The sequence below is a fragment of the Sciurus vulgaris genome (genome assembly GCF_902686455.1).
Source record: "Sciurus vulgaris genome assembly, chromosome: 6".
Classification (NCBI taxonomy): Eukaryota; Metazoa; Chordata; class Mammalia; order Rodentia; family Sciuridae; genus Sciurus; species Sciurus vulgaris.
This window is the reverse complement of record NC_136466.1, coordinates 144,234,868-144,253,388: the sequence shown is the minus strand read 5'-3', so window position 1 is coordinate 144,253,388 and position 18,521 is coordinate 144,234,868. Positions and strand designations below refer to the sequence as shown.

The 18,521-nt window shown below is 35.2% G+C and overlaps 1 protein-coding gene across 1 annotated transcript; it reads left to right on the top strand.

Annotated features, from left to right (window-relative positions):
- The first annotated feature begins 423 nt into the window (after positions 1-423).
- Positions 424-17,212, top strand: SUB1 (SUB1 regulator of transcription). The gene is made up of 5 exons (XM_079144504.1): positions 424-488; positions 2,926-2,998; positions 5,461-5,583; positions 12,434-12,542; positions 14,556-17,212. Exons 2-5 carry the CDS (start codon positions 2,927-2,929, stop codon positions 14,633-14,635), a joined length of 384 nt encoding a protein of 127 aa, XP_079000630.1. The 5' UTR covers positions 424-488; position 2,926; the 3' UTR covers positions 14,636-17,212.
- The last annotated feature ends 1,309 nt before the right edge of the window (positions 17,213-18,521 follow it).

Genomic DNA, 18,521 nt, shown 5'->3' with positions numbered 1-18,521 from the left:
CATAAGGGCTGTGTGGCTAATGAGGTCTGCAAAGGTTTCTTACACTTTGCAGAATTAAATGCTGTGTCTTTGGCTTCCTTCCTTTGGATTTTAGCAGCCATAGTCAGATACTGAGGGTGAGTGGGCTATGAAGAGGCTAATTTGTGGGAAAATGGGCCAGCATGTTTTCTCTTTTAGTATGGTCCCTTCGTTTCAATAGAAGAAACATTTATTGAATCAATGCAAAGTTCGAATGAAACACTCATGTTCATTCCCTCTCAGGTTAGGGCCAATCTTTAAGACACTTCAGTGCCAATCCTTCAGGACGAGGGGCGGTCCCTTTAAGGCCCTGGAAAGGGTCTAGGTGTCGGTTTTCCGCGGGGAGGCCACGCCCCATCACGTGCGCAAGCCCCAAAGGGGCGGGGCCGGCCTCTCTAGTCTGCCGTCACTTCCGGTTCTCTGTCAGTCGCGAGCCGAGAGCAGAAGGCTGTCGACTGCAGAAGCGGAGAGTGAGTATGCGGGCCCCGCCCCCACCCCACCACCGCGCCACCAGGACCCCGCGGCCCTTCAGGCAATGGCCGCAGGAAATATCGGTTATGTTTGACCTCCCTGTTCCTTCCTTGGCGTCCCGAGCCCCCTCCTCTGTGCCCGACGCCGCGCCCCACGCGCTTAGGGCTTTCGGTGCCAGACGCCCGCCTTCGGGAACCGGGGCGGGGCGGTTACGGGCGGGACGCGGTCGGGCGGGGGTGAGGTCCTGCGGGTAGGGGACACGGCGCCCCCGGGACAATGGGGAGACGAAGGGGTCGCGTACGAAGCCTGCCCCTGCCACGGCCTCCCTCGGCCCCCACCCTGGCCGCTGGGGAACGGGGCGCTGTGGGGAAGGGTGAGAGCGGACGCGGTGGGGAGGGGGCTGTGGGGGAAGATGGCTGGCTTGCGGGGCGGCGGAACGCATCGAGAGGAGAAAATGGCGCTTGGTGCAAGTCCCTCCCCTCCCCACACCGTCTCCTCCGCGCCTCGCCGCCTCCCACGCCCCCTCCGACCAACCTGTCTCCCCTCGCCCCAGCCGTTGCCAGCGCTGAGATCTAGTAGCTTCCCCGCGGCGCGCGACCCCCTTCCTGCCTCCTGGGCACCTTTGTACGGGATCGCGTGCCGTCAGCCCTAGTTTGTCTTAACCACGTTTTCTCCAGTCCTCCCCCACGCGGTCTGCAAAGGCTGAAGATTTCCTTTTTTTGTTTGCTGTTTGTAAATATTCTACAGTAGTTTCTTTCACTGACTATTTGCCAGAATTATGACTCGTCCCACCCTTTGGAACTAACTGTAAAGCCTCATTAAACTGAAGTAAAAATATATTTTGTGAAAAATTCAGAGACTGGCTTTAGTACCATTACCTTGCTTTTTTCTTGAATGAATTTAATGTGGGTTAAATAGAGGTAGTTCTTTGAAATTGCGTTAGGCTCCAGGCAGCTTTTAATAATAGACAATAGTGATGCTTGATTATTTTTTTGTAAGTGAAAAATAGGTTATATTCAATTTAATTTAATTTTTAAAAGGTTTTTTTTTTTTTTTTTTTTTTTTTTTTGGCAGCTGTATGAGCAGCTAGCGTAGAAAACTGAGCTAAATCGATTTTGGAGATCAAATTGTAAAATGGAGCAGTAACAGGAAAACTGTATAAAACTTGGTTATGAATGATGCTGTTTCCTTCTGAATTTACTTTTCTCATCTTTAAGAAATTACCTATTAAAATCTACATGATCGGGTTGGGCACTGTTTGAGCTTTTTGAATTTCATTGTCAGAATTGGGATGGCCCACTTTCTTTTTTTTTTAACCTTGACCTCCTATTTTGGAACAGTCAATGCCAGTGCCAATGCAAGTTTAGTATAGAGAGCTAGATTATGAATTTTTTATTTTTGAGGAAAAATTTGTTTCTTTTTTCCTTATATTCAGTATTTACCGTGTGTTAGTTTATTAGGCCCTTTAGGGCATACAAAACTTAATAAGGACCTAGATTTTTCTGACCTGGAGGGAGCATAAGGTAATTTGATGATTAGCATTTTAATACCTGGTATTAAGAATTACTTGAAAAGAGGTACCCATATGCCTTGGAATTCCTGGAAATTTTGAGATTTAAACTAATAAGAGTCTGCTCTCTGCTTTATGCTCGGGAACTAAGTAAACACCTATTTATAAGCAAAGCACTAGATTATGTAGAGGGTTTTGCCTTTCCCAGAAAGATTGTTCAAATTTTAATTTTATTTCCAAGTAGAAAAAGCAGTGTAAAATGTGAATTATGGATAATTGTGAACTCTTAATTAGTACCTGTTATTTTGATAGTTGTTGCCAAAAATTTAAAATTAGCATATAGAATAGATGAAAGATGATTATAATGGCAAAATTAATTAGATTCCCCATTTGCATAGTACATCTGTTTCCTATGTTGTGTTAATGTTGAGGTCCATTTTCGGTGAATAATTGTATATTGTCTGATATTAGTGAGAAGTATACAGCAGTACTAAGTAGAATAATTTACATTTCTTCTGGTTTTAACAGTAATTGTAAGCTGCCTTCTTGAATCTATTCTCCCATAAATTTATGATCCCTCTAAATGAAGTATTAAAAAGATCCACTGGCAGTATGTCAAAAAATGCATTCTACTGTCGTGTACAACCAGTTAGAACAAATAAAGTATTAAAAAAAAAAAAAAGACCCATTGGTTTTGAACAAGATAAAAGGTGAAGAATGTGTGTGTACATTTAGTTTTTATAACTAGGTTCAGAACATTTCACTGCTTGTCGTGAATGTAGGTTAATGAACGCTTGCGTTCATTGTAACAACTTCAGTTACAAGATGGTAGGGTGAACCAAGGAATTTTTTTTGAAATGGGGAGAGCTGAATTGAAGGTGATAGAGCAATTTGTAACTTATTTACATAATGCATTTTTCTTTCAGAATGCCTAAATCAAAGGAACTTGTTTCCTCAAGCTCATCGGGCAGTGATTCTGACAGTGAAGTTGAGAAAAAGGTGACTATTACTGCATCAAGTCATTCTTGTGATGCTTGATTTAAGCAATATTGCCCACATCTACTTCCAAGTGATAGTAAAAGGCATATCATAGTCTTAAAATGAAAATCTGGGAGTTTCTGAAAGTATAGGATGGCCTTTGCATCATTTGACTAGAAGTACCTAGTATACTTGTTTGTACATCCATACCTGCTGACTCTGAAGGTATGGATTTAGATCTACCTTCAACTTAAAAAGTCTTTATTGAGGACCTTTAGAAACCTTAACATTGAAGAACTATTTCCTTAGACTGACTCAAGGGGAATAGAATTCTGATTAGGCCAGACATACTACTTGCTGTTACTCAGAAATCTGACTAATCTGTAGATATTATTGTAGTAGTTGGGTTGAATTAGCTGAGTTTTTAAATGCCAGCTTTCTCAGTCTTTGGTGTTTATTTTGCCCATCAGTATTACTGAATTTTGGGCTTGCTACATTTTAATTTTGAATGTTATTTGCTCTGATTTCTTCCTTTTGGTTGAATTATCTTCCGGCAAAGCTGATGTGGTGAACCAACCCATTTGACAGAATGGGCTTTTTCTGCATTAGATGACAACTGCTCTGTAAACTTTGCATTCCACTTAACTGAGCATCTCAGTGGAGCATAACGGAGCATCTCACTTGCTGCGGTCAAGACTTCCTTCCACACAGACCTATTCTTATGTATAGAAGTTTACATATATGAATAAACATTCATATCCTAGAAATGGAATTAGTTGGTTGCATTCTCCCTTATTAGTATATCTTCTTGGTGAAAATAAGTAATTAGTGTTTGTAGATGTGTGGTTTTCAAGAGTTTATGCTTTAGCAGCAAACCCCTCCCTCACGCAATACTAGCTAAGAGAAAAGGGAGTGCGTAAAGTGTAAATACAGACTAATAACATCACCTGGAAGTTTAAGGATTCAAGCTGTACTTGAGTGAATTCCTTAATTTTTAAGTTTATATTAGTATAACATTTGAATATGTTCATAAAACAAATTTTTATTGAATTTTGATATACCAGGCATACATTAGTCAACAGAGAATACTTAGATCTTGATTTAAAGAATAATTGCTTTCTGAGTTTGTTTTTGCCATTTGTCTCAAATCCAAATAGTACAATTAACTCTGTAAGCATTTATATTAAATACATCACATTTTTCATTTCATAAACAACTATATACCTAGCTTCAACTAATTTAGTACAGTAATTTAGTAATGTTAAAATACTAGTTCACACTTTTCCACTAAGGAGGAACATGACTGCCCTCTACTGGGAAACTTGTGGTTTTTAATTGAGTGATTAACTTTTTTTTTTTTTGGAAGTGGACTCTTACGGTGTTGCCCAGGTTGGTCCCAAACTCTTGGGCTCAAGCAATTCTTTTGTTTCAGCCTCCCAAGGAGCTGAGACTGGGCGTGCTCCACCACACCTCAGTTGTTAACTTTTCCTGAGAATAAGGCTATATAAAAAGCTCATATAATAATGTTATTTATAAAGCAGATTTTGAATGTTAATCTTAACCCATTGCTGTCTTTAGGGTTTTTTTTTTTTTAAATAAATTATGATGAGGAAGTTCTTGATTTGTCGATGTTCAGTGCCTGGTACAAAATAATTTTTTTTTTTGTTTTGGTTCCAGGAATTGAACCCAGAAGTACTTAACTACTGAACCACATCCCTAGTCTTTTTTATTGTTTATTTTTATTTTGAGATGGGTCTCACTAAGTTGTTGGGGCCTCACTAAATTGCTGAGACTGGCTTTGAACTTGTGATCCTCCTTCAGCTTCCTGAGCTGCTGGTATTACAAGCATGTGCCACCACACCCAGCCAAAATAACTCTTTAGTTTTGCCTTAGCGTACATTCCTTAAATCAGTTTAAATCTCCTTTAGAGTAAGCAGGGCATAAGTAAATTTGTCCTAGAAATGGAGTACGTTGCTAGTATTATATATGTGTACCTCCTTTATTATTACCCTATGTAAATTTATGATTACACAGATGGTATGCCTTTACTCCATGTACAGAGAAACAACATGTATCCCATTTGTTTACAATAAAAAAAAATAAAAATTAAAAAAAAATTGATAAGCTTCGTAGACCTGTGGTTTCCAAAAGTTTATGCAAAAGCAGTGGGTTTTGACTTTGTTTTTTCCTCCTTCTCTCTTCCAATGAATTCCTTTTATCTGATCCCAGTCTACAAAATGACTATCCTCTGGCTACCAGTGCCTGAAGTATCTTCTGTGATTATGAAGAGAGTTTGAAAACATTGTTAGATAAACATGTAGGTTAGGTTCATAGTTCCTATTGTTACGTGAAACTTTTTTTTTTTAATTCAATGAAGGTAGTCGTTCTTTTAAATCTTCAAAAGTAGTCTAAGTTTTTGAACTTGAGGTTTTTTTATTTTTAAGAATTTGACAAATTTTTATCATATTCTTTTTTCTTTTAAGTTAAAGAGGAAAAAGCAAGTTGCTCCAGAAAAACCTGTAAAGAAGCAAAAGACTGGTGAAACTTCAAGAGCTCTGTCATCTTCCAAGCAGAGCAGCAGCAGCAGAGATGATAACATGTTTCAGGTAAGGTTGGTCATTTCCTTAGAGTCAGAGGATTATTGTCTCAGTTGGTCTGAAGAATGTAAAACTCTCTTGTTCTGTATTGCATAAGTCTTTCATGTGTTTGATAATCCTACTAAGGCTATTTATTAAGATGAGAGAATAAGTGAGAAGTGTAAGTATATATGATGCTGGATTATTATTAAAGTCTAGAATAGTTTCTAGTTTGCTATATTCAAAACAATGCAAATTCAAATGGTTTAGAAATCCCCCCAAAGAGACTGAGAACTTCACATTTAAGGAAGAAACTTGGAAGAGGTTGGTTAAGTGTTGGACTGTGAAGTATGGATTAGATTATTTTAGGAGGAAAATAGCAGTATGATCTGTCTAATTATGTCTGATGCACAGTAAAGGAAGGGTGGGTTGAATAGGTAAAGTGAGGAAAGATTAAGAGGAATTTGATAGAATCACCTGGAGAGGACTAGCATAACTCTTTTCTTGGACTTTTTAATATACTTTTAGGGAGACTTGAAATTGGCATCAGTGTATAATTTGGGAAGGAAGAGGCATTGGTGATAAATGGATACTGGTGAGATTGCTGAGATAGTATGTAGTGAGGGTTAGATGACTTTCCCCTAAGGAAGAAATAATGATAATGACGACGAAGATACTGATGAGGAAGATTGTAAATACTATAAGTAGGCCCTCCTCGAAGTCTTAGGAGCCATCAGCATGGTTAATTAAAGCCATCCACTGAAGAAAGGGTAAATCAGAGAAGGAGAAGTAGGTAAAATTGTCTTAGTTGATTTTCAAATAAAAGATGGAAGAAGAAAGGATGTAGGTTAAGAGGAGATGGTGAAAGAAAATTAAGAGTATAGCAGTGGGAGCAAGAATGGTGTTCCAAGGAGACACAAGTATTGAAGACAAAAGTTGAACAGAATGTGACTGTACATATTTATTTGAGTAGAAAATGAGGTTGGTCTATATTTTTTTGACCTGATGATGGTTTTGAAAGATGAAGTGCTAGGGTAAAGGTGGAATGGAATATAGAAGTTGAATTTTTTTTCATTTTTCCTTTGTAATACTTTTGGAGAACGAAAAGAGATAAAATGCGGATGAATTTAGTTATAGATCTAAATCATCTGATGTCTATATAACGTAGAGGAACAAGGGGTAGTGTAGGAAATTTTGATGAGAGAATGTAAGTAAATGTATGCGAGGAAGAATTATGTGAGAGCCCTCATTGCTTTGAATATAGTAAATTGAATGTTTACTGTGTTTTCTTGTTTCATTCAGGTCTTGCCAGGTTCTGAATTACAGTAGTGAACAAAGTAGATCTGGTCTGTGACTTCCTGGAATTTATGGGAACAGAAATTATACTGATAAACACATACATAGTTAAAATTTTGGTAAGGGCAGAGAATCAAAGGGGCAAATTATTAAGAGTAGGTGTTCTGGGAATTTCATTCTAAGGAAGTGGCATTTAACCTTAGGAAATGGAGGAGGAGCTAACCTCACAAAGTGTGGAAGAGGGAAGCATTTTCCAAGTAAGGGGAATTGTGTGAATAACTTAAAGTGGGAAAGATCTTGGATTGTGCAGGGATTATAAAACCTTTGTGATTTGAACCTGAAAAGTCTGATTAAAAGTGTAGGTTGGAGAGATATAGTTCGTGAGGAGGATGAAGGGTGAATTTTATAGGGCCTCTTGTTGTAAGGCTGTGTTTAGGAGTTTTGAGTTTTATTCTGAGTACAGTTGGAAGCTATTTTAGGGGTGGAATGAAATGTAAAATCTGCAAGATAGCATGTTTCTTTCATAGACTTCTATGGAGAATGAAGAACTGCTTTGGAATGTTTTAATTTAATATTTAAAAATATTTGCTAGGCAAGTGTCTTGGGCTTTTATCTCTTCTGTTCACTCACTGTATGCCTACTTTTGCTTGTATAATAATAGATCATCTTTGACCTTTGAATGGATTTTATACAGAAGCCAGGACTCACATTTTTTTAGTTTCTATTTAAGAGTAGTTTTGTGAAAACCCGATCTATTTTTTGGGGTGGTTTTTCTTCCCCTAAAAAAACAATGCTTTTGTGCAGTACTGGAGATTGAACCCAGGGGAGCTCTACTGATTTCCCAATCCTAAATCTTTTTTTTTTTTTTTTGAGATAGGATCTTGTTAAATTGCCCAGACTGACCTCAACTTTGCAGTCCTCCTACTTCAGCTTCCCAAGTCGCTGGGAAAAGAAGTGCGCATCATTGTGACAGGATAAAAGAGCTTCAATTCTTAAATCCTCATGTGTAAAGGTTACTAAGCATCCTTAAGTCCATTAGACACTTCACCTTTTGAAAATTAACCTGTAGGAGAACCTGTAGACCTTATTTTCAAAGGGTTTTTACTGACCTAGTAGTGTACACAATCTAAAAGATATGTGATATTTAATTTTTTTGTCATGATACCCTTTTTATTGTAGTGGTTTTTTGGCCATAGAAAACTTTTTAATGCTTAGACTGAATTTTAATCATTTTAAGAACACATTTGAATATGTTGATTTTGTAATATTAAATGAGACCTTCGTTTTTGTTAGTGATAATTGTTTGATTATTAGGAATATGGATGAAGAATGGGGATTTTGGAAGGAAAAACAGTAACCCCACTGTGTTTTATAAGGTTTTTTTAAAAAGATAGAGCTATATATTTTTCATTTACCAACGTGCTTTAAAGACAGCCACAGAGCAGAATCTTTTTAGATTTGGTAAGATCCTCAAATTAGAATCTTTAACAGTATCAGATATACTTTTTCAAAACAAATCTGAAATCAGAATCAAAATTGTTTGGGTACTGGCTAGGTAGTTTTAAGACAGGATTTTTATTTTTATTTTTATTTTTTTTTTAAGCTAAATATCTGCCTTGAGACTAGAACCTGGGAAATAATCTTAAATTCTGGAAAGGTGATATATATCAAATGTGAGCAACAGTCTAGTTTTTGAAGAGAGTTGGACTTCCCCAAATGACTACGCTATTCTTTTAAACTCTGGAATGATTTAATCAGAATTCTGACTAGAGAGGAAATATTTCTAGATGCTTGTCTTCTGATTTCTTCAGTTCTGAATTTTTGAGGGCTGGATTCTATAGGGAAATAATTGGCCTGCAGTGACATCTGATAATAAAGACTGATGAGAGAGGGCTATCTTGTAATTCCTTGGTCCCTGTCTATTAAAAGGTCAGGATGGTTGAGGCAGGGAACTTTGATTCATATTTTTTTCAAAATTAGGCACAAATGATCAGTACTGCTGTCTTAGTTGATTTGGTGGTTTAAGGGTGATACCGGATACCTTAAAATTACTATTTTTTATTTAATTTTGAGGTACTGGGGATTGAATGTAGGGCCTCATGCATACTAAACAAGTGCTCTACTTCTGAACTACATTCCTAGCACTGAAATTATTTTTTAAAATGATCTTTACTGAGTCAATTTTTTTTCCACCTGGGAAAAGGGCTTGGATGACAGTCCATGAGATTTTGTGAAAGAATTAGTCATAACCTCATAACCTTTATCAGGTTCTCAAAGGTAACCAAATTTAAAAAAATTTTAAGAATCATACTTCTGTTGATAAAAAATGCTATATTTTTCTGTTAGTCTCTAGATGATAAGCAGATGTAAAAATATGTATATTCTGTATTTTGTTATTTCTTCCTGTGAAATGTGATTGCAAGGACAGTTTTTCTACTTTAAATATAGACACTATACTAGTGTCTTCTCATCATTTTTTTCTTTTTTAGTGTTTTGTAAGAAATTGTGAATTCATTTTTCCTCAAGGGAGAAGTTGGTATTGGAAAAGTTCATCTTTTAAAAAAATTTTTATTGAGGTAAATTTATATGCACATAAATTATATAAAAAGCATAAATTGATGTGCTATGTTAAATGTATTCACTCTTGTGACCAGTGCATTTTCATCACCCTAGAGGCTTCCTTCTTGGACTTACATAATTATATCTCTGCCTCATGGAATAACTGGTCGTATTCCTATCAATGTAGGTATATTTTCCCTGTTTTAGAACTTCATATAAATGGAGTCATACAGTTATCTGTCTTTGTGTATGTGTCTGGCTTCTTTTTGTATAATGTGTTGAGATTGGTCCTCATATCTACTCAGTAGTTCCTTATTACTGAGCAGTATTTTTCATGTTTATTCTCCAGTTTGTGTATTCATTGTCCTTGGACATTTGGGTGTGAAGTCTTGGCCTATTAGGAAAAGATCTGTCTAGTCTCAAAAACAGTCTTTCTACAGGCACTATTTGGATATACAAATGAGATATATTTGCTGGATCATGGAATATGTGTGTGTAACTTGATAAGAAACTAGCCAACTGTTTTTCAAGTAGCTGTACCATTGATAAGAAACTAGCCAACTGTTTTTCCAGTAGCTGTACCATTTTTAAACACCTATAAGCATGTGAGATTTGAATTGCTCCACATCCTCACTGGAGTGTTAGTCTTTAATTTTATCCATTTTAGTTAACGGGTGTGTAAGTAGCAGTTCATTGTGGTTTCACTCTCATTTCCTGAATGTCGTAATTCGTTTCAAATCTTGGATCACATTTATTGACTACTTTTTATATCTTTTGTGAAGAGTCTGTTCAGCTCTTTTTCTTTTTTAACAACTAGGTCATTTGATTTTACTGAGTTGTAACACTGTATTTTGGAAATCCTTTATTAATAAAGAACATGTAGTGAGCATTTTTCTTTTCTTTTTTTTTAAACCTAAGGGGAAATTTGTAGTCTTTAAACAGCAATCTAGTTTAAAAATAAGTTAAGAGAGGAAAGAACATGAACCTAAGAGAATCAAATGGATGAAGGGATACCGGGAAAAGAGAGATCCTATCTTTCCTTGGTAGGTGGCCTCCATATCATTTATCTATCATGGAGATGAGGTCATTACAGATTTAGGTAGGTTCATTGTTTTTTTTGGTCTTCTACTCCACAAGTAGTGTTGCCTGAGTGAATCTGTACCTGCTTTTTTTCAGTCTCACTTGGTAGCCTGAAGAGTCATAACTGAGACGTTAAATATAATTTTCAGTTGTATGGTTTGCCTTTTTATTTTCTGAATTAATGTTTAAAGAAAGGCTTTAAATTTGACTTAAGTTCATTTTATCAAATTTTTCTTCTTTTGATAAGTGCTTTTTTTTTTTTTTTTCCTATCCAAGACTTAATTTTGCATACTCTGTGGCCACAAAAATTTCGAACAGAATATTTTTTCCTAGAAGTTTTATAGTTTTAGTTTTCATATTTAAGTTAGTGATCCATGTAGTCTTTATAGACATCTCAGAGAATTAATTTCTGTAAGACAGTGCATTCTAATCCCTTGACCTTTATGTCTGTCTTTCTCCAGTACCACACACTTCTTACTATACTTACTGAGCCTTGAAAAGTGTCAGCAGATGCTTTGTTGAGTAAAGTCTGTTTTTCTTACCCTGGAATTTGTAGTTTGTGTTCAGCAACAGTGTAAGGGTTTTGAAAGACAATTTTTTTTTTTTTTTTTTTTTTTTTTTTTTTGTGGATAATTTTCTCAGTTTGCGAGTCAAGTGCATTAAAGAGTTGTTATTTGAAATGAATGTCAAAAGGAAGAGCTTTCTTAAATGTCAAGTGACTGGAACTCTGGATTCCTGTATTCAAAATGGTTACTAAAGCAATATAGATGAATCTGTGAATTCTTATTGGATATAGTTTGTACTGGAAGATTTTGCTTACTAATGCTTTGGTTTATTGTGGTAAAAAATATGTTTATTCACATTGTTGTGAAACAGATCTTCAGAACCTTTTCCTCTTGCAAAACATTAAACAATAATTCCCCGGGGCTGGGGAGATAGCTCAGTTGGTAGAGTGCTTGCCTTGTAAGTACAAGGCCCTGGGTTCAATCCTCAGCACCCAAAAAATAAATAAATAAATAAATAAAATAATTCCCTTTCCCATTTCTCTCAGCCCTAATGACCACATTTTACTTTTTTTTTTTTTTTTTTCCCTTATGACTGCGTTAGACTTTTTAGATATCTCAGGTATGTTGAATCAGCAGTATCACTATTGCTTTATGACTGGCTTGTTTCACTTGACACAAACTTGAGATGAATGTGTATTGTAGAATGTGACAGGATTTCTTTTTCTTTTTTTTTAAAGACTTGAGTAATATTCCATTGTATGTACGTTGCACATTTTATCCATTCATCAGTGGGTGGACATTCGGGTTGCTTCTAATTTTTGGCTCTTGTGAATAATAATGCAGTTAACAAACATGGGCATACAAATATAACTTGGAGACTTATATCATTTCTTTTGGAGATACAGGTATGCTTTTCAAAGTGTTTTAGTGATGAACCACATATATATTGGTGATTCCATAAGAGTATATTGCCATAAGAGTATATTGTGACATTGTAGCTGTTTTAGTTTGTCTATGTACACTTAAGGTCACACAAGGGCAAAGTCACCAAACTACTTATTCCTTGGAACATACTCTGTAGTTAAGTGGTGAATGACTGTAGATCCCAAAGTGGGTTTGCTGGGTCATATTGTAGTTTTAGTTTTAATTTTTGAGGAAGTGCTATTACTGTTTTCCATAGAAGCTGCATTTTTTTTACTAATGTTTTATACTTTTAAAAATGGTTGGAAATGTGAGGTGTGCTTTTGGTTTGTGTCTTTTTAAAAATATTTTTAACAGGGATTTCTTTGTATTATGATATTGAGACATTTGATCATTTTCATAATTAAATATAGAGTTAGCTTGTAGCAAATGGTTAATATAAGTAGGACAACACTGTCAAAACAGACATCACTGTCAAAAGAAACACTTTTTCTTTTATTTTTGGGATTTATTTGCAGATCGGGAAAATGAGGTACGTCAGTGTTCGGGATTTTAAAGGGAAAGTTCTAATTGATATTAGAGAATATTGGATGGATCCAGAAGGTGAAATGAAACCAGGAAGAAAAGGTGAGGTTTTATTTCTTTAATTTGGTTCTAATGTTGGGACTGGCTTAAAACATTTCTAAGTAACCTACTTGAGTTGAAATTGAGATAAATGATGGCAGGGCACAGAGGGCAAGAATGACACTCTTCTAGTCCCTTTTTTAGCAGGATATTTCATTTTTTTAAAATAAATCTTTTGGGAATAAAATCAAGAAAAGTAACATTGCTAATATCACTTTAATAGGTTGCTAATTTATTTGAGTATAATTTTTAATTTTACATTCTGAAGCAGATTAGACACTATCTGGGAGGTTGTAAAATCAGGAATGGAAAAATCCGAGTTTATACTTCAATTTAGCTCCTTAAGACCATACTTTATAGTGTCCTTCAAATGGGTTGCTGTCCTTCTATTTGTGCTTCATCCTGCTCAATCCTGTTTGCATGTAGAAACATACTTTATTTACCAAATAGCTAGAGAACATTTTTTAAACCAACCTAAATTTGTATTTTTGGGCAGTTAGTTGTTTGAGGTTGATTTAAAAAAAAAAAAAAAAGCATCCTTATTTAATACTATTCTGCTTTTCTGTCAGTTTTCAGACTTATTAAACCACTTATTTGTTTTGTGCAGTTTTCAGGCTTATTAAAAGGCAACCTCTACATACTTTCCGTTTTTCTGTGTATGTACCAGGGGCACTTTGCTCATTGAACTGTATCTACAGTCTTTTTATTTTTTGAGACAGGGTCTTGCAAAGTTGTTTAGGCTGATCTTGAACTTGTAATCCTCCTGCCTTGCTTCCTGAGTCCTGATATAGGCATGCACCATTGTACCTATCTACTTTAATATCTTTTTATGTTTTCTTGTTCAAGTCATTTCTGGATTGATTATTTGTGTTATTCCAGAGTGGTTAATGCCAGGTTGTGTGTTCCTGAAACATTTATGGAAACAATTTGATTAACCTCAAGCCCTTCCTTGGTATTCCAGTGTGTTCTTTCAGTTTCATGGCCTCTAAGCAGTTTTTTGTGAATTACATTAATTTAAGTATTTACTTATGTCTTGGGGTAATACCAAGTTTTTTATTCATATTACCTAGTTTAATAATTTACAACAACCTTTTGTGTAAATACCATTTTACTGGTGAGAGGAAACTGAAGTTAAGTAATATTTTAAGGTCATATAGTTAGAGCCTGAGATTTGAACCTTGACAGCATAATTCCAAAATGTACTCTCACCCATTTTAAGAAGTCCTGTGTGAATCACATTCCAGGATTTTTCCAAAATGAAATGAATGCTTCTGGAAGGACTCAAGAGAGTTCCATTCACCTTGAATTCCTGTGGAAATTTGGGGCAAGTGTTGAAACCCAGAGTTTCTATGAGTGGGTGTTTCACATGACACATCTGAGCTTGACCATTTAGCTTGCTAGTGTGATTAGTGAGATGCATCTTCAAATTGTCACTTGTTCTCTTTGGGTGTAATAGGCATCATGTAGGATGCATTGTGGAATACAAGCTAGGTTGACCTACTTAGGAAACTAATGAATTTGTAATTAAAAATGTACGATTTGCTGGGGACCCACGCCTGTTATCTCAGTGGTTTGGGAGTCTTAGGCAGGAGGATTGCGATTTCAAAACCAGCCTCAGCAATTTAGCGAGGCCCTAAGCAACTCAGTGAGACAAGACCCTTTCTCTAAATAAAATATTAAAAAGGGCTGGGGATGTGGCTCAGTGGTTGAGTGCCCCTGGGTTCAATCCCTGGTTTTAAAAAAAAAATATATGATTCAGCTTTCAATATTGTAGCCTTGTGCCATTCAAAATGGTAGTTTGGGGGTGGGTGATATATATAGCTCAGTGGTAGAGCAGTGGTTTGCATACTCCAGACTCCGTTTGATCCCCAGCAATGCAAAACAACAAAAACCAACCAACACACAAAATCACAAAAAACAATGGCAATTTTGATAAAATAATACTTTATTTGGAAGTATGACAATAAAAAAGCTTGAATAGATTTTTCAAACTTGAATTTTTAAACTTTGTTTTAGGTATTTCTTTAAATCCTGAGCAATGGAGCCAGCTGAAGGAACAGATTTCTGACATTGATGATGCAGTAAGAAAACTGTAAAATCTGAGCCATATAAAACCTGTACTGTTCTGGTTGTTTTAATCCTGTCTTTTTACATTGGCTTTTGTTTTCTAAACGTTGTTTTCCAAGCTATTGTATATTTGGATTGCAGAACAATTTGTAAGATGAATACTTTTTTTTAATGTGCATTATTAAAAATGTTCTGAGTGAAGCTAATTGTCAACTTTATTAAGGAAGGATTGCTTTGTGCCCACCACCTAGTGTAAAATAAAATCAAGTAATTACAATCTTAACTGTTGTGGCCTTTTTTGATCAAAAAGACTAGATACTCTTTAAGGCCAAAATTAACAGTTTTATAGACCTATTAGTTTTAACTCAGTTTTTACATGAAAAGGATTTGTATTGCATTGAGTTTTTTAACGTTAGATTTGTGAAATCTGTGCATCTTGATCTCTTCCAGCTAAATGTCAAAGCTTGTCTCAGTCACTTTCCTTTTCTTTAATTCATTTTCCTTTAATAACTCAGTCTCTTCATATTCATTTCACTTTTTTCATATACTGTATTATGCTAATTTGAAAAGTCAGCAAAATTGTCAGTGTTATTTCAAAAGGTACTTACAATTAAAATATATGAGAACTACATCACTAAATCTGTAGTAATTATTAGAGCAGATATAGTTTGATAATGTGGCTTGTATGAAAACTTCAAGCAAGTGTATGTCATTACCTCATAGTGTTCTTTGTAATTATCTTACTACTTAGTGTACAGAAAATAATGATTAGATGTCTGATTAGCTTTCAGTTAGTAAACATGTTCACCGTGGGATGATGTCTGTAAAATCAGATACTGTTAAACTAGACTAGGACTTAATAAAAACTGTGAAAGCTTACTGGCCTAACATTTTATTTTATAACATTTGAGTATGGATTTATGTGTAGTCAGAGAGGTCACTGAGCTTTATAGTCACAGTTAGGTAATGTGGTCAGTTTTTAGGGGAAAGAGCATATATTTAGTTTTTTTTTAGCCTTTGCTTCAGTAAAGTTGGTTACTGGACGTGGCTTTCTAGACATGATGTTAGTAAGTTTTAGTAAACACTTAAGTAGTTTTCATTTTAACCATTGTGAAGCAGACAGATTGAGGCACATGTTTCAGGGGCTTTGCAGCAATAAATAGGGTATGGTGTGCCTTAAGAAACGAATGTAAAGGAAACTTACTGAAATTAAGGAAGGTGGCATGTGAAGAGGAAAGAATTTTCTTCAAACTAAATGATGTATTTTGAGATTTTATCATTTGATAGGACACAATAGGTAGAATAGTAAACAAAAGGCTTAGAGGTAAAAATTACTTTTGACAAATTGTGGATGGTAGCAGATTTTAAATGATTACTGACATTAAGGGCTACCATCTCAAGAGAATTGCACTGTTCTTTTAGCAAGTTTGATTCCTATGTCTTAAAACATTTTGTAGTGTAGTTTCAAGGACTTAATTTTAAAACCATCTGCCAGACCATAGTTTACTCATTTTTTTAAAGGTGAAAATTGATAAAGAGATCTCTTTTTCTGGTAGTTTAGTCTTCATCAAATTATAGGTACTCAAGTGTTCACAATATTGTTAAGACAAATTGTTCTTGATTGGTACCCCCCTTATTTGGAAACGTGTGTCCTAATCTCTAAATTGGATAGTTTTTAAAAATATTTTTTGACACAGAGAAAGGGTTGTGAGTACACAGAACTTTGATTTTGGTATAGATAAAGATGGAATGATGGATCAGTTTTCTAGGTTTATGTGAATTCAGAGGATGTATGCAATCTGCTTATACTGAGATGGCGCTGTAGTCTTATCACCTAGGCACTTATTAGTTGTTTGGTGTCATATTAGTAAAATCTTCTAAGGAGTGTTTGGCAGTTTGGTAAGTTGACTGCTGAATTCATTTAATTATGTTACTGGATATGTAGTATTCTGAAATTATTCATACTTTTCTCTGTGTAGGAAAGGATGAGAATTGAGTTAAAATAAAATAGACTAACTTGTACTGAAAAGGAAGAATAGAGTACATTTATTTTCTGTTTAAGCTTTATCTCCTAAGATTTCTCCCAGGAAGAAAGCTTGGCATTTTGAGGCATAGTATCTTACTTTGTAATGCCAAAAATGAATTTATTTAATGTCAGTACTCAGGTTTTGTCCTTTAATATACTCAGTAGCAGGGCTTTCTACTAGATTTTTCCTCTCTTAAAATATGAACAATATTAGACCAATTTCTAATTCTTTCGGATTTTATTTAAAGAACAACCACTGGGGGGAAAAAAACCCTTTGCATTTTGATTATTTTGCTTTGCTTCATAAATGCCTAAAAACTTCTTTTAAAGAATATTCCTACCTCATTAGTTAGTCAAGATGTGGTGATGATCAGTCTATTCTCCAACATGTACTTAGAAAAAAAGACTTAGGGGGAAAATGAAAGTACATCCTGAGAAAAGAAAGAATTGAATAGTAATAAAGTGTTCCTGACAGAATTATGTTAGAATATTATAAAAGTTTGAAGAAAAAAAAATGCTGACCAATATTTAGGTATTGTCCTGAAATTCCTTGTGGTTCACTTTTTGTGGAAATTAATAACAGCGAAGCACTCAAGTTTTTTTTTTTTTTTTAAAGTGTTTTTCTAGAGAAACTAGTAAACATGCACATAGTCACAAATATGTAATTCTGTTAATTGTGGAATGCCTGTACACTTTATTTGTACATGTTCCATGGAGCTATCAGTGAATATGATTCTCCACCTGTGAAAATTCTAAATGTTGAAATAAAAATAAGAAATGTGCTCTTTGTGTTTTCCCAGTTTCACAAGCCTGAAGATGAATGGATTATTTATCGTCCATTGGGTTTTACTAAGAAATAGAACACCTTTCTGAATGAATGCTTTGGAATCAATATTAGCCTTCAAGTGTAAAATATTTTGAAGATATTTGATATGGGTTGGTGTGGGCCCATTTTATTTTTTCTACCTACCTGATCCAAATGGAAAAATGCAAATACCAAGGTGTACACCCTGAGTGCTTTGTAGTGTGGTGATTTCTTGGTATACTTAACTATGTAATGGACTTTGGAGTGTTTCAGACTTGTAATTTTCATGTATGAAGTCTCTCTTTTCTCCCTGTTAATCAGTGTTTTTGCAGAGAAAGGGTTGTGAGTACACAACTTATACATAAAGGTTTCATTTACTTATACATAAAGGTTTCATTTAATTTGTTTATGAACTTAAACAGAGATTGAAAGATCCATGAAGACTCTTATTCCATTTTCAACTATAGATTGGTTTCAATAAATTAACATGGACTTAAATCTAGTCAGAAGAAAAGTACTTGAAATTTATATAGTATGAAAAGCAGGAAACATCAAAAGAATCTATCCATGTCTATCTGAATAAAAAAATCTTGTTACATAGTTAAACTCCCCCCCCACCCCATGCTTAATGGGTTCCTTACAGAGTTCAGATTTCAGATTTTATATAGCCATTTTAGTCTTGAATTACTAGCAGCTTTGTGACTTGAAGTGAAATGCTCCTCTCTCCTTGTTTCACTCTTAGGCTTCTTGATAGTTTAAGTGGTTATCCTTCTGCTGGGTAATGTGTTGTTAGATGGTGACTTATACCATTAACCCTTCTGGGATAAAAAGCAAGTTAAGGTGTATTTTAATATTGTGACATTTCATATTTACAAAAAGTATACTTTCCTACCATCCAAGCCCTGAACGCACCTTAAATTGTGTGTGATAACTCACATCTTGGAAAGTGATGTGGATGTGAAGTATCAAGTCGTTGCAAGAATGTAAGGGAACATCTGAACATTCCTTCACTCAGAGACCCCAGTACAAGCTTCCAATCCAGGATCAGATATCATTTGGTGTTATTTCATTAGTCTCATTCAGT